The sequence below is a fragment of the Rissa tridactyla genome, chromosome 1, assembly GCF_028500815.1.
Source record: "Rissa tridactyla isolate bRisTri1 chromosome 1, bRisTri1.patW.cur.20221130, whole genome shotgun sequence".
Classification (NCBI taxonomy): domain Eukaryota; kingdom Metazoa; phylum Chordata; class Aves; order Charadriiformes; family Laridae; genus Rissa; species Rissa tridactyla.
In genome coordinates this window covers 209,477,334-209,500,916 of record NC_071466.1, presented here as the reverse complement: position 1 = coordinate 209,500,916, position 23,583 = coordinate 209,477,334, and the positions used below count along the sequence as shown (strand labels likewise).

Genomic DNA, 23,583 nt, shown 5'->3' with positions numbered 1-23,583 from the left:
TATATTCAGATGTACCCAAGCAGACAGCAGGGGAAGCAGGCAGAGAGCACCATGAATGCCACCTTCTTGAAATGTACTTTGCTTGGCGTTATTCTTAGAACGGTTCAAGAAGGACAGGGAACTGCTGGAGAGGGTACAGAAAAGGGCTACCAAGATGATTAGGGGACTGGAACACCTCTCTTATGAAGAAAGGCTGAGGGATTTGGGTCTCTTCAGTCTGGAAAAAAGATGACTGAGGGGGGACCTTATCAACACTTATAAATACTTAAAGGGTGGCTGTCAGGAGGATGGGGCCAGGCTCTTTTCAGTGGTGCTCGGCAACAGGACAAGAGGTAACGGGCACAAACTTGAGCATAGGGAGTTCCACCTAAACATGAGGAGGAACTTCTTTCCTTTGAGGGTGGCAGAGCACTGGCACAGGCTGCCCAGAGAGGTGGTGGAGTCTCCGTCTCTAGAGACATTCAAAATCCGCCTGGACGTGTTCCTGTGCAACCTGCTCTAAGGTGACCCTGCTCTGGCAGGGGGGTTGGACTAGATGATCTCCAGAGGTCCCTTTCAACCCTACCATTCTGTGATTCTGTGCTTCTGTGATTCTGTGCTAGTGGAAACACTCCATTTTCACTGCAAAGTTGATTTTTACTACCCCAAGTCAATATTGGGAGGAAAAATTTAGGCAAGACTTAGGCAATCAAAATATATGAACTCAGATATCACTAATGATTGTTCTGCCAAAGTTAAAAATGTTGGGTTTCTTCTATGTTTATATTGAAAAATCCTCCTCCACATTTAAAGGTTTTGTGCTTTTGCTCAGATATTCATGTTCAAATGACTTGTGAGTCTCACTGTGTAGGGTGGTAACATTTTATGTAAAGCCAAGTTAAGAACTCCTCCTTCGGCTACTTTCTTCAATTGTAACTGTACCGGTTCACAGTTATTCCACACTTACTTGGCTCCAGTAGTGCATGCAGTTCCTTTATGCTCACGGGATTTTGGGTATACGTAAGTGCAATATACAGGCTGTTCACAGCAGCCGCAGAAGCTCGATGGTGGCTGGGAGGAGGCCTCTACCTCTGCCTTCAAAAATTAGAAGTGATTGGATGGAGTTTTCTCTTGTATTGATGGCACAATTTATCATCACTTTGATCATTTTTCCAATGTGTTCAGTCTTCTTTCCAGGTATCTCAGTTCCTTGTTTAGGCTATTGCTCTTGCATATGGCAGGTGCATTATTTCTCCTGAGTGTAAGTAGGATCGACCTTCTAATCATGCTATTTTTTGTGTCCATATCTCAGAGCCATCTCCACAAGCAAATGGACAGATTATCCTTTTTTTTTTCAAAGTGAGACTGTACGACAGTTTTTACTCAAGAAATCAGTTTTCCATGATATACATTATTAATGACTATTATTTGTTGCCTTAAGGTGATACATAGAAATGCCACCTTACAGTAGTATTCCATCTTGCCATGTCCCGATAGAATCAGCAAATGGTTCACACAGCTTTTAGACTGTGTCTAAAAAGATGTCACAGAGAGAATATATCATATACATTTTAAATACAGATAACTAGAGACTGAAATTTATCCAAAACTCTGTAACTCTTCTCTAACAAAAATAGTGATTACTTTTCTATCATTACTGGAAGACTTTTCTTTGTTGTGAAACTCAGTTCAGGTTCCAAAGGATGTAAGTAGAAGACAGAGATTTTTCTTCATCCCCAATTTTTTTAACCATCTGCCTCTCCAGCTCTGGAGGCTGTTCACCTGTGGTCAGTAGAAATACAGAGCAGAAACACAGAGTAGAAACATAGTAGAAACAGACAGTCGAGGTATTATTTTCTTTTCCCCTGAAGTGATGAGACTCCTCATGCTCCAGAGACATTGGAGAAATATCTTTACTTTTGAAAATTAGGTGAAATGGGGTGTGTGTGAAGTGTTCTTCATTAAAAATAAATAAATAAAGAAAAAATTGGTGAAGCTAAGCTAGTTTTTGAAAGGGAGTTTATTATGCAGTGAAGAATGACATCCTTTCAAATACACAGAAAGAAGTAGCAGCGATATATCAGTGTATACAGTGAATCTTGTCCCATTCACTAAGCTGCACTGTGGATGCATCACCTTCTGGTAATACAGCATAAGACAGTCTCTATGCTTGTGCAGTTTTTGTTTCTCCTTTGACAATCAGTGTTATGACAGAATTTTTTGTAGTGTGAACTGTTGTCCCAGAAAAAGTACTAGAAAATCCTTTAAATGGTAAACGCCATCTGCCTTGGCCAGATTCCTTAGCTGACCGACAGATCTGTAACCCATATTATTGGCTGTTCTGGGTTGAAGTTTGTGTTACTTATTTATCAGCATTATAACATTAACCTGTCCCGTTCCAGACACTGCTGATATTCTGGTTTACATGTGCATAACAAAGAGATTCTTCTGACTGAGAGGTGTCTTAACATAAATTGCTAAAATGAAATTACAGCGTTTCCACTAACTCCCAACTGCCGTGAAGGAGGCAGAACCCTGCTGTTCTCTCTAACGCAATTTTCTTGGTTCCTGAAAACAGCTTTTATCTGATACTAGCCATGGTAGTAAAAATTCGAAATCGGAAGTGGATCACAGCCAACTCTTCCACTTGTGCACAAGATAAGTATGCCATTAACCATGTCTCTTAAAGTTATTTATCTCATGGAAGTAAATGAGTTCAAAGCCCTCCATTTACTGTTATGTGATTGTAGATATCTGCTATCAGGTCTGTGCTGGCTAAAGCTGGGCACTTGACAGGGAGAGAAGTGTAGTTTGCAGTCCAATATAGTCCACGAATATAGGTTGTTTGTAAAATAATATATGGCAGCTAATAAAAACATATGCCCTCTTTCTCTTTTTTTCTCTCACTGTCTCTCTAAGTACGTACGAAGACAGTATTAGCGTCAGTCCTCTCCTTTACAGGTATGTATCCTGACATTGTGCTTTCCTCCGTTAACTTGAGACCTCTCAGAGAGACAAGATGGCCCAATATATTTAATAGTCACATTGGATTGAATTTATAACATTTCATGGGAAAGTGCCTTCATCTCTGTATCTCTGTTTCTCTAATTTGACTAGTTCGGTTTTTTTTTTTCTCTCTTAGAGAATGTACAGGATATAGTACAAATATCAGCTTGAACAGTAATGCAGTTACTAGTCCTAAAATTCTGCAGGAATAGCTTCAGTTTCTTTCCCTGCCACATAAATAGCCTCAGAGAACTTCACTAGGTTTGGAGGATTTGTGTCAATTCCTTTCTCCATTCTTTTCCCTCCTGCCTCTGCTGAGATTTCCAACTAGAATTCTCAGTGCTAGGTGAATTGTTTCCGTGATGTGCTGCCTTGAGAAGAGTAAGGCTTCAGCAGTGAATGGAGTTACTGTGCAGTGGAGGGACAAGGAGCGTACCTCATAGGTGCTTTTTGCATTGGCGACAGAAGTATGAGTTCACACGTTTTCACCATGCACTGGTAGGCTGATGCATAACAACTTGCAGTTACACAGCCCTATGTCTCAGCCCTACGTCCTGAGCCTCAAAACACACAGCCAGATGAGTAGTCTTAAGATGTTTCGTATTTCCGAAAAAAAATATATCTAACTATCCAAGTGCTAAGCTACACATCCAGCGCTGTTTCTAGGCAGGTAATATTAGCGCCATTAAAGCCTAACGCTCAGAGGAGCTTGTTACATCCCACTCACCACGAGCAAATACTCCTGATGGCTTTGCAGGTAACTCCATGCCCTAAATCATTACGTGTCTTGCTTCCACCTCTTACCAGCCTTTGGTGCTCTAGTTTACATGAATGCAAAGGAAAATTCTTCACAGAAGATACTAAAAGTCCATAGAGAAAAATGTTCCCTGTAATTTCAGGTACTGAAAAGAATCATAGAATCATAGAATGGTTAGGGTTGGAAGGGACCTTAAAGATCATCTGGTTCCAACCCCCTGCCATGGACAGTGACACCTCTTACTAGACCAGGTTGATCAAAGCCTCATCCAGCCTGACCTTGAACACTTCCAGGGATGGGACATCCACAACTACCGTGGACAACCTGTTCCAGTGTCTCACCACCCACACAGTAAAAAATTTCTTCCTCATATCTGATCCAAATCTACCCTCTTTCAGTTTAAAACCCTTACCTCTTGGCCTATCACTACACTCCCTGATAAAGACTCCCTCCCCATCTCTCCTGTAGACCCCATTTAGGTACTGAAAGGTCACAATAAGGTCTCTCCGGAGCTTTCTCTTCTCCTGGCTGAACAACCCCAACTCACTCACTCACCCATCTTCATAGAAGAGGTGCTCCGGCCCTCTGATCATCTTTGTGTTCCTCCTCTGGACTCGCTCCAACAGGTCCATGTCCTTCTTATGTTGGGGGCTCCCAGAGCTGGATGCAGCACTCCAGGTGGGGTCTCACCAGAGTGGAGTAGAGGGGCAGAATCCCCTCCCTCAACCTGCTGGCCACGCTTCTTTTGATGCCGCCCAGGATGTGGTTGGCTTTCTGGACTGTGAGTGCACGTTGCCAGCTCACGTTGAGCCTTCCTCATTTGTCTACTTGCATACAGAGATCCAATAGCAGAGAATTTTTAATAGTTTCTTTTCCCCAACTTTAAACTCACTAATAATGCTTCCCAAGAGGTTTTCAGAAGTGGTAGCTAACTTTACTTGCCTCCAAATATATCGTTCTATGAAAGACATTTTTCGGGACACCCATTATGTGAAATTCAGGCTCTTTTTGCTTCAGATGGAGGCACTCAAAATCAACACATGCTTATGAAGACGATGGTACATATTGCACAAGACCAGATGTGTCAGAGAGCGCTATGTAACACATTTTTCAACTGCCAGCAAGAGTATGTTAATGACATGATTGTGTGCAACTACAGTGTTTTAACCTAGCTGCTCAGTGATTTTGCCTGTAACACAGTAGGTACAACCGTGATAACATGTAAGCAAGAAAAATGGTTAAAACAACAATAACAGCAACAGCAATAATGTATCAGTATAGCTATCTTTATTCTAAATATTAGAAAAAGATAAGTAAAAACTACGGTCACACACAGAAAAGAGATCTAGAATGTTTTAGCATACAAATCGATGCAAGAAAAAATTGAAAGGTCAAATGCGTGAGGATGAAATAGCGTGCACAGAAAGCTTGCAAACTATTTCCAAGTCTCCAGACTTGAAAGTGGCAGAGAAGAACATGTGGCAATTACAGAACCATTTTTATTGCTTTAAAACAACACAGTTTAATTGGTTTGATATAAACATTGAAGCATATCTCAACTATGAGCAAAGCAGTGTACTCAATCATGTTACTTTTAATGGAAATAGTCTTGAAAATAGGTTGGGCAAGGAACGTTTGTCATAACTGCTGGCCTAGCAAGTCATGCGAGCACAACTAGATAAATAAGGTAATGTGTCCTGCCACTTGTAACTTAATCCTCCAGTGTATTTCATTAGAAGGGTCTTAATTTTCATCTGAATGTCTCTGTCTTAATGAGAATGAGACTTGCGTTTGGCTGGAGCCCAGATCAATTTCATGCAATAACAACAGTAACCATCTCAAACTTATCCCTTCCAGTAATTGAACTATATAATACGTTAAAAAAATAAACATATAAACAAGGAAACAAGTTAACAGTCTCTATCAAACTGTAGTTTCAAAGTTTTGTTTTTAGGAGTCTTGAAAATGTGATCAGTGAAGAAATACGGCTTTTGAGGCAGTGGCTGTTGCATATACAAAAAGTTGGAAGAGATTAGTGAAATAGGTTTTGCATTTTTCATGCTGTTTCCAGAGGAGATGTGCTGAAAGCCATAAAGATATGCTTCTTTCCCCAACTAATTTATTTCACATATACAATAATTTGCGGTCAATAAATCTAGGGTGGATTTCCATGGTAAGGCATTGGTGTGGCAAGCAGAATGGATAACTTTATCCATAATGTGGTTGTGGTATTTTTATAATCAGTTTTGTAATGTGATATCACTGGAGAGTATCATCAACCAGTGTTCAATATTAAACAAAGTTTTCCAAAGCAACACATGCTATATACTAATTCATGTCATCAGAGATCCATCTTATGGTGTAAGAGACTCATCTTGTGTGCACATGGCTTTCAAGGAGACGAGAGCACAGAGAAATTTACTTTTACAGTCCTGTAGCTGGGCACTCCAGGTGGAACATTTTACCACAGCAGGATATTTTACCAAGAGGAAAATAACTCCTTCACCAGCCAGATTTCTCTTGACCTAGGACGATAAAACTTGTGGAAGAGTGGGAACTTCTGAGCTCTTTAATGAGAAATAATGTCTGTAAGATAACGATTGCAGTAGAGAATATTCACAAAATATTAGTTTATTTTTTCCACCTGTTGGTTAGTGTATTTAGCATCTTATAAACAGCAAAATATTTGAGGAAATTATTTCCTTACAAATATCTATTAAAGAAGGAAACATGTTGATATCCAGTCATTTAAACAATTCAGAGTTTACTATTTGTTTAAAAAAATTACAGCTCAAATCTGTATATAATGGTCTACTTAAACATGAAACTTTGAGACTCTAGAAATCTTGGTCCTGCATCTGGATGACTTAGTCATCAGGCTTCAGTTTAGGCATAGTCTGTCATTTTTCAAGTGTTTTCAGCTGTCAGGAAGAGAAGGTTCACGCTACGCAGCATCTGATAACCTGCTCCCTTAGATTCCTATTTTTCCTGGAGGTCCTTCCTTAAAGTACAAAGTGCACTGAAAAACAAAAATTGGCTCTCCCTGATTCTGGATTGTGCTGGCTGTCCTACTCATAACAAAATTTCAACACACATGGGCGCAGATCCAGCAAAGCATGTGCATAATTTGAAACCTATGAATAACTCCGGGTAAAACTGCCAAAGATGGTAGGATGAACAGAGAAACCACTGAATTTCAGAGCAAAAATACAGGATCCTCAAACACAAGACTGCAAACTTTAGAAGGGTACTCACTCAGCACTTGTCAAGAAGGATGTTGCTTTTCAGGTTATTCTCATAAATCATTATGGTATCTGAAATTCACTGAACAATTCATGAGAAATACATTTGCATTTGATTTTTCTTTTCTTAAGCTTCTTCTGGTTGCGACTTTTAACTCCTGTGGGAGACTGGACTGAATTGTATACGTAATGTTTTTCTACTTCAGCAAAATCATTAGACTTGCATAACCAAGCATTGGATAGAGAGTGGAAATATTTTTAAAGGTCAAATCATAAACCCATAAACTCCAGAGGGAACTATCTCTAGGGAGTTATATCTATTGTACCACTCCCTGGCATGAAAACTTAATTGATGTCACTTGGTTGAAATTATTATCTCTTGAGCTGAAAGTTGATACGACACTATGTAAGTTATCAGAGTAAAAAGCATTTTTCGGATCGGATTTTAAGCCCAGCTTGTAGTATCACAATTGGTCATTGTAAAAATTATTATCATGTCACAAACAGAGGATTATGATGTCAGGTGGGGAATAAGTGCAGAAGCAGATAAATTCTTCAGAAACAACAGTGATTCTGTTTTAAAGCACTGTCTTCAGAAAGAAAGAATGAGAGAAAAGAAGTACAGGGAAACACACTGCACGGAAGAATGCTTGTTTCCAAATAAGATATTTCATAAAGTTTTCCATAAGGTGACAGCTGCTTTTTCAAGCACCACATTCTGTTCCCTGTTACATCAGCGTGAATCCAGAGGAATTGCATTTGAATTGTTGTTGCTTGGGATTGACATCAGGGTAACTGAGAGTAAAATTTGGCTTTAACACATTTTCTCAGAAATAGAACCCATTTATTCCCTTCAAAATAGAGAAGGGGGAATTACCACACATCACATGACGTCATGAACCGTTCAACACTTCGGAAGAAAAATGGAGAGCAAGATTTGTTTGAAGTCTGGGGTGCTGGGTTTTTCCTCTTCTCCTCCTTCCAATTTTCACAATTTATTGTGAAACCCCCCCTTTGCTGAAGCACAATATAGACCTTTTGGGCACAAGGGAGCTGCCCTAACAGTTGGTTTTGCCATCATAATAAACCCTTTAAGGACAGTAATTCTAGGCTTCGGCACACTGTTCCCTGTCGTTAGCAACATCATGCAAGGAGTTTCAAGGCTTTTTAACAGCAGCTAAAAGGGACTGTTTAGAATAAAATTGTCCCTGGTAAACTTAGGCCTGAGGTGGAACACTGCTTCAAACGGGTAAAGACTGGCCTTGTGTGCGTCAGCTTTTGCTATTTCATGTAAAGTCATCTTCTTGAAGTCACTGCGTTTTCCATAACTTTGTTCCGTGGCAGGGGGGGAGGAGGAGAGTGAGCTTTCAGCCACTAAAAGCAAATGACAAGTAGCTTCAGAACCTAAGTACTCACGCACCAACCTGCTGTCTTCATTTGTATTCAACAGATGCATTGTTTTTTCCCCCTCATTGCCTAGTCTGTGCCGATCAGTATAAACAATGGAATTTTTGTCTTTATGAACATATTCCTGTTCTGTTTCACTTGAAGGTAGAGATAAACATGAAAAAAAAATTAAAAACAAAAAAAAGAAAGGAGAAAAGCATCCTTCATAGACATATATTTATAGTTTATAAGATTGTTATGTAAAGCTTTAAGAAATACTCTGGAATTTGGCTGAGAGATTAATGAAACCAGTACATGATGCATGTAAGTTTTAAACAGAAAGAAAAAAACAACAACAAAAAAGAAAACCTGAGGGATCCATCTGTGAGATATTGTGAAATGCCAGGGAAAATGAAGATGGCCAATTATGCTAATTTTGTGTTATACTATGCATATACAACATGTATCATCTCTATGTATACATTTAGATAGTGTGCATGCATGAGTCCAGTCTTCTTCCATGACTATTCTGGTATAACATAAAATATGCTTTAATTAAATTATTTTGTGTGTACAGAATACCTGGCTTATTGGTATATGAATTTATTTTTTTTTTAACCTTCCTAGTCTGATCAGAAGTCACTAAGGTGTTTGTTGCTAAGTAGCTAATTCTGGTCCAGAATTAAGAATTTCTATTGTCGTGGGAAATATTTACGGGCAGTACCAGCATCTTTGTCTCTCTTCCTCTGGTGCTGGCGTTGGGGCAGGCTCTGAGGGAGCAGGAAGATGTTACACAGTGTCAGCAGATCTCCATTATCCTATGATCTACAACAGGGTGTCAGGCTGCCGCGGTGCAGCGCTCCTCCCCACATCTGGCCATATGTTTCCTTTACCACTTTTACCACCTTTACCACTGCCGTTAGTCCTCAGTCACCGCGTGAGCTGCGCCAGGGAGCTCTCAGCACTGCAACTGCAGCTTCATACCCTGCTCGGAGAGAAGAGAAAAGAGGGAAGATGGGCTGCAACTGTTCAAACTTAGGTTTGACTGCACTTTCACCAAGCCCAAGTGCTGGTGGAAAAAACTCATTACAGAGTCAGGGATGTGTGTTTTATTACCTGATGCGCTTTGTAGTTATGCTCTCTGTGTGCACATACAAATGTCAAAGCAGCAAAGTATTCGAAGTATTTCTAGAATGCCTGAGAAACAGAAAACAAGCTGGGTTTCCAATTATTTTCCTAGAGAATTGGTCTTATGGTATATGTGTGTGCATGTGTTCAACCTACGTTTGAATTTCCAGACAAGATTTATGTGACTGACCAGTTCAGCTCCATCCTAACTTTGTTTTGGATTTCAAGACTTTGGGAGACAGAAGGAATCTTTCTTTTCTGTGTCTATATTTACCTGCCTAAAATATCATGAACTCTGATTCAGAGAAACAAATAGGAAAATAATGTAGTGGGAAGCTTTTCTGAAATAGTTACAAATTCAGTCCAGAGGAGGGATAAAGTTCCCCTCCCCTGCTGAAATCTCTATTCACTGGGGATTCAGAGCGGGAAAGAGAGAGTTAGTTAATGCTTTCTTAGAGCTTATTTTGCTTTGAATTTCCTCCCCCTCCTCTTCTAGCACACACTTCTACGTATTGCTGACTCTAAAAGCATTCACAGAGGTCAAATTATCGAAAGTTCAACCAAGTTTTCCTAAGCTATCACAGTTTACCTACCATTCCCAGTTTCCACAGACTATCTGAGCAGTGATTAAATAGCTATCAGTTTTGGCATCAGAAGCCATAAAATGATTCTTTAGCCTCTACATTTTGTGTGATATTGTTTGATCTTCCAAAGACGATTTGCACCCACATGCTCTGTTCAACAAAATCAGACTTGTAAGTTTTCTGTGAAAAAAAACATCCTCATTAAAAAGTTTTTCAGTCTAGAAAGTCAAATAGGGCAGATGTATGAAGATGACAGCCGATGGTTATGGTTTTGTTGGTCTTACATCTTTGTCATATACCAATGAACCACTCAGCACAAGAAGGGGGGAAAAAAAAAACAAAAACAAAAAACAGAGAGAGAAGAAGAAAGGTCCAGAAAAGAACAATGATCATAGCAGATGCTGCATACACTTTTGGTTTGTGGTTTGCTGCAATTCACCTGGACTATTTAAAAGCCTGTGATGAATGGGTGGCACACAAGATAGTGTTGTGTCTTTCAAGTCTTTGACAGTTGGCCGTAAAGGTTACTAAGCAAAATTACATAGGGCCAAAAGGTTGGCCATGATGGATCCCAGATACAATAGAACTGGGGATTTTCTGTATACCGAGTGATAAGGAGGGACTTTTAGGGCTGACAGGAATGACTTGCATACGATGACAAATGAAGAGGTAAGGATGCGACTGTTGGCACAGTATGTGAGAAACACAGGATCAATTTCTTGTCCTGTTAATGTCTTAGTGTGTGGCCCTGAGCAAATCTCTTAAGATCAGACCTCAAAAAGTATACAGGGGTCTAAAGATGCAAATCAGACCACAAGTGGACTTTCAAAGACAAGCAGGAAACCCTGAAAACCATATCTTTATATCCATCTATGTCTTATTTTTCTAAGTAGTAGCATTTTCTTGGGTTTTCTGCAGAAATATATTTTATGTCTTGTCAGTTGTTCCAATTTTGAAAAAAAATATGGGTGATAAAAGCCAAAATTGGATTTGAATGCTGAAGCAGATGAATCTGTAATGCATTTGTGTGCATAATACACCTTGCAAGCTGGCTCTTCAGCCAGCAGTGGGGAAAAGGACAGGACTGGTTTACCAGCTATCTTTTCAGAAACCCACCAACCATTCAAACTGTTGGGTTAGGGGAGCAAGCCATTCTGCAGCTGGCCATTTGGGAGGAGACCTTCCGGCTTGATTAGATTTCCCTCAACAAAGTTCAACATGTCAGACCTGGAATAGAATTTAAGGAGCCAGAAGTTTCATGGCTGCTGTTCCTTTGTTTTCCTTTTTATAATGATTTTTCTTAAATTGGCTTTTCTCTGAAGAATTAGAACATCAAATATTTCTTTGCATTTCCCTCATCTCCTGTAAAAAAAACATATGTCCTTGCCAGTATTTCCTCAGCGAAGGCCCAACAGCCAATAAACATAAGCAATCAGAGGGACGGAAGTCTCTGTACTTGAAAGTTAATAGACTTGGAAGTTTTGTTCAAATTGGATAAGTACCTCAGAGCTAATCCATCAGAAACAGAAGCTACTGACCCATACTAGGAGTTGGGGAAAATAAGCTTTTTGTAACTTTTATTAATGTCACATGCCCTGCACTGAGCTATTAAGGTGGGTTTCTTACTAGGGGTCTGGGTATCACAGTTGCCATACATTTGCGTATGAGATGAACGTCAGGCAGCAGAGGCCAAGAGAACAGAAAATGTTTATTTAGGTTTGAAGAGCAAGCCGAAAATGCTGCTGTTCAGACAGGCATATAACCTGTCTACAGAACAGGATGCGAAGAATATTTTTGAAGAATTTGATGAGGTGTTTAATAGACCTGAAAGCATTGTGAGTAAAACACATCATACTGATACCGATCCCATTATGCTGCCAAAAGTACACGCATCACATATAGTACAGTCTCATTAGTCCCGAGAAATGAAGGAAAAGCTGATTGTGACAAGATGGTAAGACGCAGTGTTATTGAAAGAATGCAGATACTAACTGGCGTGGTTAGCAACCCGATCACATGCAATAATAAGAAATGTTACGGATTTGTGTAGATTCAGGAGATTCAAATAAGGTTACCAAATGCAACATAGCCCAAGGGAGCGCTGGGGAAGACATGTCTAGACTTCCAACAGCAAGAATATTTCCAGATCTAGATGTGAGCCTGTGATTTTGCCATCTCCAGCTTGATAAAATGTTAAAACTCTACACTTCCAACTCCCTTTTCGCTGATGCATTTTTAAGTAACTTTGCACCGTGATTGCTTCAGAACTTGAAAAAGTGCCACTCCACAGAATTTTAAATCCTTTAAAATCCAGGTGGAAGCAGCTATTTATAACCTCTTGAGCTAATGTGATAATCATCAACACTGTAAAAATAATAGCTGATATCCAGTTCAGCAGGTCTGGATATCAGAAACGTTTTTCTTCACCATATAGGCCTTTTACAGGTTTCTTTTTTTTTTTTTCCTTCCATAAAAAAAAGCACGAACAACTACAAGAAATAGATTCTAGGTTTAGATTCCTGTCTAATATAGGCAAAAGACTTGAACCTAGAGGTAGACCTTCATGACATGTTTCCTTCAGAAGCGAGGCCAACATCCCAAGTTCTTCTGCATTGCTGCTTTTCCTCAATGCCAGCTCCCAATTCCTCTGTTCCGTTAGCTGGTGCGTGCACTGCATCTGCATGAAAAACAACCTTTTTCATATCCCCACAAGGACTATTTTTAAACATTCTTTTTCATCATGTTTCCAGTATGTCCCCACAAAAAGTTTGTAGCGTCCCAAGTGAGGGAGCAGCAGCCCGTGACATAAAAGCAAAAAGCAGTAGCTGATGTCTGGATCTTAAATGGGATTTTGCTTCTGAAGTGGATGTGTTGTGAAACTGCATCCTGGGTCTCTCACACACCACATGACAAATGCACTTATAATTGGGCTCTAGAATGAGCCTCCTTTGGGGCTAATAATGATTCAGTTATTCTAAAGCATGTTACAAGTATCATTATGTATACAACTGGAGCAATTTCAAAGGGACCCTTTGCAGAATTGTAAATATTCTGCTTATCAAGCAACTCACCTGCTACGGAAGAAAATAGCAGGGAGCATATCTGAGTTAAGATTTCACATTTCCTACCGGAGCGTGTCCCCTAGGGAGATTTTTAGCAATCAGATACAGTCTGAGAGGTTTTTTTTTTCTCTGATTTTAACCAGAAATTGCACACTTAACCCAAGAAATCTTTCCCTCAAAAATTACTGGATTAGTACCGCGTATCAAAAACAGATTCTGGTAATTCCTGTGTAGTTCTGAGAAGGACCTGATCACATCAATATAAACAAGTAATGACTCATCTAAAACACAGGAAACAATTCCATATATAAGTACATTTTTAAAGCACACTAAAGACTTTCTTAGAGCAGTTAAGCTTTCAAGAGCTGCTAAGTCTAACAATCACAGCAGCAGCAAGAAGACTTGAAGTAATCATGAGTCAAGTAATACTGTTTCTGAGTAACGAGAAGCACCAAATGGTGCCAACGTGCAAGTGACTGAAAGAGTAATTCTGCATGGATGGTCAACAGTGAATGTCCAGCCACATCCAAGTACAACTTTTTGTAGGATCCATCAATGTGAGGTTGCTGCACATATTGAAAGGTGGTATAAAAAAAAAAAAAGCAAAAAAACAAATCATAATGCCACACAGCATGAGACCAGAAATGTTAAACAGAGCCCACAAGTGCGTGCCTGGGTTTTGAGATGTAAAACACTATATAGAATGTCAAATAAATGCCACTACAGAAAATAAAAATAAAATCTGCAAGAAATATGGGAAATGATGCAGAAGAACTGTTATTTCTTTTGAACTTGCTGAGCAATAATGGAATAATTAAATGAGCTAATAACTGTGGTCGTCTTTTCTTCAGGAGGTTATTATTTGAAGAACAGAGGGACGTTTGGATTTTACTTTCTCCCTCTCTCTAAACTCAGCAGCTAGATAGCTTTCAAAAGACCAAAGGAAAAAAAAAAAGGTTAATAGATTGTTGTTTGAAAGTGAGTTGTTGCCCACCCTAAATTCCCAGAGTTGACGTTTCTGGCACTTGCTGTAGGAGCGTTGGCCAAATCGTTCCTTCCAAGCAGAGCCCAGTTTCGCCTTGGCAGAGGCAACATATGGCAATGGGCGTCTTTGAGATACAAAGCCTCTTCAAGCACCACTGAAGTGCTGCCATTGCCCCTCTCCTTATAAGGGGGCGTAGCATATGCTATCCTGACTAGCTGATTAGCACTACTTAGAGCTAAATAGCAGGAGGACGACCTACAGGACCAGTTTTTTACCCTTCTCTGTGTCTTTAGACTGGCATATCCCACCGAGGAAGGCAAAACATGAGCGGTCTCTCACATGAAGGATGCAAAAAGACAGTGCCTCTCATCTCTCCTAGAATGATGCTGTATTTTATCTCTTCAAATGCAATCTTGGATAAATTAGTACCCATTGTATTTAATCCATACATTTTCTGGGCAAAATATATATTGACTGGGGACCATGATTTATTTATTTGGTTGCTGGAAAATAGTCTGGACCGTTACACATTCATTCCACATTAGAAAGATAGCATTTTAGCCTTGCATTCTCTTTTTCTTATAAGGAGAAAAAAAAAATAGTTGTGCCTTCTTTATGCAACTAGGAGTAAATTGAGTGTAACAACATCATTGTAAAATGATGGGCTTTATAAAGTCCTGGATATGGTGCATCTTTTGTGTGTTGTTTCTAATTGTTTGCTCAATACAAAAGGATAATTCATTAGGCCAATTCTCCAAATAATCTCAAAGTGACATGAATTCCTTTGCAGAGTGAATGTCTGTAGCAAGTAATCCATGGAAAACAGACAGGCGTCTCTTGTCATTTTGGAGCTCTAATCCACTGCCTGGAGCATGAAAATGCTCAGGATAACAAGTGTGGGAATGACCAAAATCAACATTATTTTTAGATTTTGTTTTCTTAACAATGCTGCTGATCAATAGAATTGCTGAATCTGGCAGATACAATGCCACGGGATTAATGAATTAAACTCAGGAAGCAGAAGAATTTGTTAAAGAGGAGAGGGGAAAAGCCCCTTCTTTTCCACTGGTGTGTGAACATTAAGCAATGAAAGCAGCAATGACAGAATTTTAGCCCTTGCTTTACCATAGCACCAAGCCTTGTTCTGCATGAGTCTTTAGATTTTAATTAGAACCACACTGACACCAGCATTTTCAACTATGAACTTCAGTTTCAAAGTTGAGACTATTTCCTAGATGCTGGTTTAGTAGCCAGGTCTGAACACAGAAAAGAGATGCTGTATTCTGTAAAATGCAGCGTAGTGCGGTCATCGTCGGTGGGACTAGATAACTGTTTTTTAATCCTCAGTAAATAATGGTAAAAGGAAGGAAAAGATCTCACTGAAATGCCGTCATCATAAAGCACTCACGGACTCTTTTTTCTAGACAAGTATGGAACAAAATAGAGAGGGGTCATCACACTTCTTTGATGATGCCAATGTTTTGTAAAGGTCGATTGCCAGCGTTCCTGTCAATATTGCATTAGGAACGTAATACAGGGTACATATCTGTGTAAGACATTACATTCCAAAATGCACATTAAATTGATATCTAGCGCAGCACGGAAAATTTAATATACTATCACTCAACTAGAAGGGTTTTTTCAGATGTGTGGGACGGAAGAGCTTAAGTTTGCTTATATGTTTGTATTTACAGCTTCTTAACATTTAGAAGATCTCCGGGGATTTTCTGTGTCCTTTTGTTTAAACAAACAAACAAAAATCATTATCTAGTTTCATTGCATAAAAATTATAAGATTGTAATAATCACACAGTCCTAAAAATTGGAAGGTTTGGAACGTTTTTAACTTACAAGAACACTTCAGAGAATACTCCAGAGTAATTTATAAGCCCCTCCAGACCTGTACATGTCTTGAACTGATTGTTGAAGTGGGCTTTACTAGGAATTTCTTTCGCTGAACTGGAGTAGTGCAGGAGGTGGGGAGGGCGGGAGGGTTACAGCAACCTTCCCTAACAAGGCTTTAAAAGCTTCGGTGGTAAAGTTACGCTGATGGCAGACTTTGTTACTTGTTTTTTAACTGGGAGCAACACGGAGAGGATTACGTTATGGGCAGGAGACGTTATTTATGTGGGTTAACAACATTGTGGGTTGCGTTGTGCTGTTGTTGTTGTTTTTAAAGGGGGACATGCATCTTTTAATCAGAACCGTACAATGAAATTATATGAAAAAAAAAAAAAGAAAAAAACAACCCCCCCCCAAGAACGAACCCAGCAACCTGGACAATGAGATGAAATGTATAGCTCCGTGCCTTTCCCAAGCTCGGTGGAGGTTTCTGTTCCCTCCTCTAATCTCTCCCGCGATGTATTTCTTTTTTTCTTTCTTTTTTTTTTATTATTTTTTTTTTTTATTTGCATGCCTGCTGTCACAGCAGGGGAAGGGGAAAAGGAGGGGGGGGGGGTGTCGAGCTTTCCTACGCTCCCATTGTCAGCCGCTCTCGGGAGCGCGGGGAGAACCGGTGTCCCCCGTCCCCCCGTCCCCCCCCCCTCCCTCCGCCGCCTCCCCTCCATGTGCGCGGGGAGCGCGGAGCTGCCGCCGCTCCGCGCCCGCCCCCGCCGCCCGGGACCCGCCCGCCGCCCGGGGAGCGGGGCGCTCGCCCAGCCCCGGCCCGGCCCCGGCCCCGGCCCCGGCCCCGGCCCCTGCCCCCGGCCCTCGCCGCCGCCCGCCGCCGCCCGCATCATGCCGCCCCCCCGCCCGCACGCCACTCTCGCCCGGGGGCTGCCTCCTTTTCCGGCCCGCGGCGTGTGCGTGAGAGGGGCTTGAAGTTGCCCCGGCGGCGAGGCGGGGGGCCGGGGCGGCTGGTGGCGGCTGGTGGCGGCGGCAGGGGCGCGGCGGGGCGCGGCGGGGCGCGGAGCGGAGCCCACCCCCATCACCTGTTACCTCCGCTCCCCAGGTTGCCTGAAGTTCCCCGGCGGCGCCCGGCAGGACGGGGAGCGCCGCGGCTCCGGCTCGCAGGGACCCTACAGTGGCTGCTGCAGCATGGGCTGGCTCAGGGGGATTGCCTTGCTTTCCTTGGGAGTATTACTAGCAGGAAGAGTGAACTGCCAGCATGTGAAGAATAACGTGCCGAGGCTCAAATTATCCTATAAAGGTAAGTCTGTTGTTCTCTCTCATTCTCGCTTTGCCTCAAAACCTCTCCTCCTTGCCCCGTCGCTCCCTCCCCTCCCCACCTTCCTCCCCGCTTTGCCTTATCTTCCGAAGGGGAGATTGGCATTAGGAGACATTTCTGGGGTAAAAAAAGAGAATTACTTTAAAAGCCACTCCGTGCTGCGGTCGGCACCACGCAGTTTAAACACAAACAAAGAAGAGTTAGTTGCATTTGCAGACAAGGACTCCGGATCGTGCGGATCCGTGGAGGAGCGTTTTGCAGCCTTGTGCTATTTCATCGGACTTTACTCTTTCAGACGGTGAGACGTGTTTGGCCACCCAGCAAACCTCTCCCGGGCTGGGCATGTAGCGCAGCCACAATACCAGATCTGTTTCAAACAGCATGGAATAGATGAAGATTTATATTTTCCTTTTTTTTTTTTTTAGGCATGAAGTGGTTAATTTTCAAGTCATGAATATTCAGTTTGTACAAATCTGACAATCAGATGCCTAACATAAGCAGTAGATGGTGGGTTTGCCAAGAAACTATAAACTGGAAGGAACAGATCAGTCCAGAAAAGGAGGAAAGGACTGTTAAGCTCTAGAAAATGCTGCCTATGGATGTTTAATGCGGTGCAATTTATTTGAACTGAGATTGTTTTCGGTGTAGTCTGATGTATCTCATTAGAGTTCACAGGGAAGGTGTAACTGAAGAAAGAGCGCTGTGAGATTACATTTATGTTTGAAATGGTGTAATGCCACTCACACTGCAATTGTCAGTAATTAACTTTTGGTTAATACTGCCAGTGTTAAAGAAGGACTCTGAAGTAGGCAGACTCTTGTCTTTATCAGCATAGTTCCTCTCTAAGTGCATTTTCAGAGGAATTCACCAAATCTGGAGAATGTGCAACTAGGAAAGAAGTTTGAGACGTAAGAGCTGTAGAGTACTATTTCTAAAAGGGAGAGCTATATGCATGTGCGTATGCATTTCTCTCTGAAGAGCTGCCTCCTCATAAATCTCAGATTATTGAAGGTTGAGAGAAGGAGCAGCCGCTACGGTTCTGAAAAGAAGGGAGGAAAAGTAACACACTGCTTCTACAGTGGGGAAAAAAGAGAACATGTGTGTGCATGCCTGGTCATAGATGTCAATCTCAGTTTACAGTATAGTGTCAATACGTCTCTTGCCAGTAGAAATATGTTTTCCAATTTTTTTTTCATCTTTCTCGTGCTGCAAATGAGAGGGGGGAAAAGTCCTCTCTGATACAAGGCAGACGTCATTTTCGCACTCCAGATGAGGGAAAGAAAAAATTAAACACCTGCAAAACTTGGATGCATTGTATGAAACAAATGCATGTGCAGGGTTTTATTAAAGAACACATATATGCATATTTGTGTGTGTTTAAACTTGAAAAGATATATATGAAAAGAACAGTTTAAGGGGTTCAGAATCTGTTCATTTGATTTTCATAAGAAAAGCCATTTATATTTAACAGAAAATTGATTATTTTGAATAATGGTGTCTGAAGAAAGCTTCTGCCATAACTACATGTCATGTCAAAAAACTCATTAAAAAACTCTTAATTGCTTCCAAACTTTCACAATCTTACTGAAACTCAGATTAGTATACAGAAGCGTAAATGCTGTAAAAGTATCCTGTAAAGGGGTTTAATGGCTAATTAATTATTGTTTGGTGTTTTTTTTACCCTTTTAAACTTTATTGGTGGCTCAAGTCTGCTACCCCCGCTCATACTGCCTAAATTCACAGAAACTCATTTCAAAGGATGGCCAAATGTGACTGATAGTGGTTTTCCAATTTTTTTTGTTTGTTTGTTTGTTTGTTTTCTTTTTTCACCCCACTGGTACTGTATCCACATACAGTTTAGCAACATTTTGCTACTCTGCTGCTTGGTTGTTTTCCAGTTCTACTCTTGCTGAGAGGAAGGGTCCCATTTTCATGTTTTTAAATGCATCATACAAGAAATTTTAATATAGTGTCAATCCTATATGAGCAAAACAGGAAACTGAAAGGAACATTGAAACTGTTTTTATAATTGGCGGATCACTGTAAAAAGAAAATGACTTCAAATGCTGAGCAACCCGATTTCCGATCTAGGAAATAAAGTAAATGCGTAGTTAATTCAAAGCCAGTTAAAGTCTGAAGACCTACAGGAATTCACACCCCGGCCTTTGATTCGTATGTGTACTTAATCACATATTTGACTTAAAACATGTGTAACCCTAAAAATCAGATCAGACTGCTCACATCCTTAATGTTAAGTACCAGAGTAAATGCTTGGCCAGGTCAAGAGGAGCGTGTTGCCTGTGCGGCTGCATTGATCCCCGAGTATGGAGATATCATTAGTAGCCAGGGAAAAATAAGCCTTATCAGCTAGTGCTTTTCCAGACAAATTTTGCTTCCAGCACAGTATTCTGTGCACAGATCAATGTTAACGCCTTGCGTAGGAACAGCCTTGAGAGCTGTAGGTATTGAAAATACACCTTTTAGGCACTGAGTGAATGCCTTACGTGCCAATCCATATCTCTCAGGGTACCTCACCGCTATATGACTATGTGATACTATGTGATTCATCTCTATTGAAACTGCCAGCAATTAGGAAAAGAAGCTACCCAGTTACTCATTCTGCCTCTCCATACAGTGTTGTGGCTGAGTAAAATAAACTTATGATATCGGAAATAAAAATACGCAAGGTAAAAAGAACGACCTGAGTGACTTCTCTTTTCAGTGGCTGTCACTGTGCTTTCTTTTAACACGCATGCTTGTCTTTTTGCCTAAACAAATACCTTGGAGCTAATTGTCAGGGCTTTATTTCAAAAGAAAAGCAAGGATGTATTTTAACTTCTTGTTTTCCTCAACTAATTAGATGTCAAACATGGTTAGAAAGCTCAGGCATTTGCTTTAAAAAGTTAGCAAAGTGAGTCATGAAGGGTTAAATCCCTGCCAACCTTGATTTCCTATGGTCACTTGTTTTCAAAGGTCCAGTATTAGCTCTGCCATTTCCCAGGTTGCTGGACAGAAGTTTCAGTGAACTCACATTCTCGCTTCCTCTTAACTTCTTGTCACTCAGCCTTGCAGAAGATTAGGAGTATCCTATGGGGCATGTTACGGGTAGGAAGAGGAAGAGAAAGTGTATAAATGCATATATTAAGGCCACATCTGCGGTCTGAAAAGGTTCTCTCTGTTTATTGTAAAACAGACTTCTGGTTATTTGGTTTATATCACCTTGATTTTGGTGGCATATTAAAGGAAGGAAATTTGAGAAGAGCACTAGGGAAATCCTTGTCCAGCTGAAATCGGTGGTGAAACTCCTGTTCGGTAGTATCAGGGTTTTGTTCTGTACATTTTAAAGCTTTCAAGCTTAGTGCATGGATTGGAAAGGTTTTGCACAGATGATATTTATCTCCTCATTTCAGTCAAAGGGAATTAATATGGTTAAAGGCCTGATCCACAGTTCATTGAAGTCAGTAAGTTCTGGATCGTAGCCTAAATGTGGTAAAACCACCTATAAAACTGAAAGCTCAGTTGAGCCCTTCAACCTGTGGGCTCCTCTTTTTGTGTCCTTCAAAGACTTGTGTCCTTATTGTAAAGTAACAAGAAATGTCATTGTTGATATGTCAAAAGTAAAGGAATCTTTTCTTAAAGAACGTGGGGGGCTTTGTTGTTGGTTTTTTGTTTTTTGTTGTTTTTTTTTTAATCTCACTGGCTTCAATTTCGGTGTCGGTTGTAAGTCTCTATATTGTGTCACCAGGTCACAGGTTCTATTCAGGAAACTTCTATTGAGCACAGAGTTCTCAGAGAGATGGTGATCAAGTTGAGTGTGCAAAGTTTAAAACAATAAATATAATCTTAACTCCAGATGGATTTCTTGTATCATTTATTGTTTCCTATTTTCTTTTGCCGTCCTCTGCTGGGGAGGTAACAGCACAAACAGAGATGGAACCAGCTACAGTAACCTTTAAATATAAACATATAAGCCCAAAGAAAGAGAGAGTTTCCATTAAAGATTCCTTGATTTACTGATTTTTCCTAAGGCAACCCCCATTTGTGTCTCCACATGAGTAATTCTTGTGAACCCAACTTTCTTAAATCCATCTGTCGCGTCCTATTAGTCTATTGAAAATTGCTAAATGCTGTAAGTATGTTTTGTAAGAGTACATGTGTGGTTCTTCTTTGTTATTGTTGCTCAATTGGATACATATTACTTGAGAATAAGTAACTGGAAAAGCATTGCACACAGATTTAGCTCTATTACTCCCTGGCGGCAATTCAAGCCATATTAAAAATAAGCGTTTTGTTTAAAGTTGCAGTGATAGTGAGAACTACTCCATCCTTGCTGTGCAGTTGATTTACAGTTTTATAGGGTGGATTTTTATATGGATGAAAAGCTGGCCCTAGTGAAAGCAATGGCAAAACTTCTGTCCGTTTCAATCAGTCCAGCGTGCCGTGGGGAGGGAGGAACGACACCGCACTGAATTACCTGTCTGTACGCTGGTATAAATATGATACCTGGTTTGTAGTTTGTTGACCCAGTCTGGTTGTAGTTGATGACCTGCTGGTGGGTTTGATTGTGGTTTTTCCTTTCCATCAAACTCTATAACTCACAATCCAATACCTCCGCAAATATTGAGAAAGCAGGACAAAGTGGGAGAAGGAAATGAGGAGAGAAATATTGGCAAGGGAGCCTGTCGCTCTTGAGTTGGGACCAGTAATGGAGTTTGTCTCAGATTTCAAGGTATCTGCTTAAAAAAAAAAGACTTTTTCTTAAAGTATGTTGTAAGAGTACTGTCTGAGGGAAAAGCCTCTCTAAGGTGCCTCAAAAGGAGAGGAGGGCAGCCCAGACTTAGACCGTGAAGGGAGGCAAACCGGTGATGTTTGCAGTCTAGGCGTGGGCTTGTAACAGTCTTCAGCTTCCACCATTCCTGATGGCATTTCTGCACGGCTCTGCCACTCTCAGACGTCGCTGCTCAGTCAGTGTGGGAGGCTGGAAGGCAGTGAAGGTGGCAGACGCAGCCATGGCTTCTTCAGCCTTCTTCTGTTTGGTTGGTTTTGTTTTTTTGCCCCAAATGATGAGTCTTTCGGAGAAGGTCTGTGTGTTGGTCTTTCCAATGTTGGTTGAGTGGGGTCTTCACGAGACCTGAGAACTGTCAGGGGTGACGGTAGGACTATCCTGCCTGCCTCTGATGTGCCCCACAGGCTGACAGGAGGGAGACGCTGATGAAGGAGGTGCCTGAGCTCAGATCTTGCCTATATAGGGAAATTTTCAGCTAGCTAATTAGAGCCTGAGACATGCAGTGTAATTGGAACAAGGAGGGTGAAAACCTAGCCCAACATGTTCATTTTGTGTTTCCAACTTTCCCATTTAATTCCAGTGGAAAAAGTGGTTTCTGAATTACAGAGCCTCCCTTTTCTGAGAAGCTGGAGTTCTCTATAATTATTTGTGCTGTACGGTTTGCAAATGACTGAATTATTCATGGAAGGTGCCGTATTGACAGCGATGGAAACTCTAGTCTTTTGCTGTGGATAAGGTGTGCAGCACTTACCCCTGCTGTTTGGTACAGCATCTTTAAAACTCTGACCTAGCGAGGAATTTAAACATCCGAAGTTTCACTGAGCTCAATGGACCTACTGATATGTGAAGTCTGCCTTAGGATTTACTTCTGTGCTTGAAGTTTTTTGATCAGGACTGAAGCACCTGTCTGTTTGCTCAGGGTTTATTCAGGTGTGTGTTTATTCCATAAGGCTTAGCAAAACAATATTTAAAATAAGAAACCCAGTCTTTGCAGGTTGCTACAATGTAAATGGGTTATTTATGATAATCTCTCCTGCTTGTGCATCTGTATATAGAGAAAGCATTTACATGAAGTTCCACCTGAGAAGAAATCACTAAAGGATTTGTGTTTTTAACTCTTTCTTTTGGCTTGGAAGTGTTCTTCGGTTTTTATTAGATGCATTGCAATGCTCTGATCCTTTTAATATGGTTTTGGTTTGCCTAATCACTGATTTTGCATATGGCCTTTAATGCCCACAGCTGCTATTAGAGAGACATCTTTTTTATTTACTTCCTCTGGCCCGCAGGCTGTTTCTCTCATGTGCATACCTGCAACACTGCAATGGAAGCACAAGCCAGACAAAGTTGCTCCAGTATTTTGAACATTTTCTACATCAGCTGGAGCCTGACTTGACCCTAGTTCAATCTGAAGCAAAATCAGATCTTCACCTGAGGCAGTGCCTAAGAGACTGAGAAGAAAACAAATCCGTCTAAGTGGTGTCAATGGTTGTGACATTTTCCAGT

At 40.8% G+C, this 23,583-nt stretch overlaps 1 protein-coding gene and 1 long non-coding RNA gene across 2 annotated transcripts in view; one reads left to right on the top strand and one right to left on the bottom strand.

Annotated features, from left to right (window-relative positions):
* Positions 1-5,125: 5,125 nt before the first annotated feature.
* LOC128901294 (uncharacterized) lies at positions 5,126-17,186 on the bottom strand. Its single transcript, XR_008463451.1, has 4 exons — positions 17,066-17,186; positions 12,642-12,759; positions 9,487-9,567; positions 5,126-9,355 (listed from the first exon to the last, which is right to left on the bottom strand). It is a non-coding gene; the product is annotated as an uncharacterized LOC128901294 (long non-coding RNA).
* Positions 16,919-23,583, top strand: part of SEMA3A (semaphorin 3A) — a 170,490-nt gene continuing 163,825 nt past the window's right edge. Inside the window, exon 1 of the mRNA XM_054183185.1 lies at positions 16,919-17,276. Within this exon, the coding sequence (XP_054039160.1) occupies positions 17,165-17,276 (112 nt within the window). The 5' untranslated portion in view covers positions 16,919-17,164. The remainder of the gene's footprint in view (positions 17,277-23,583) is intronic.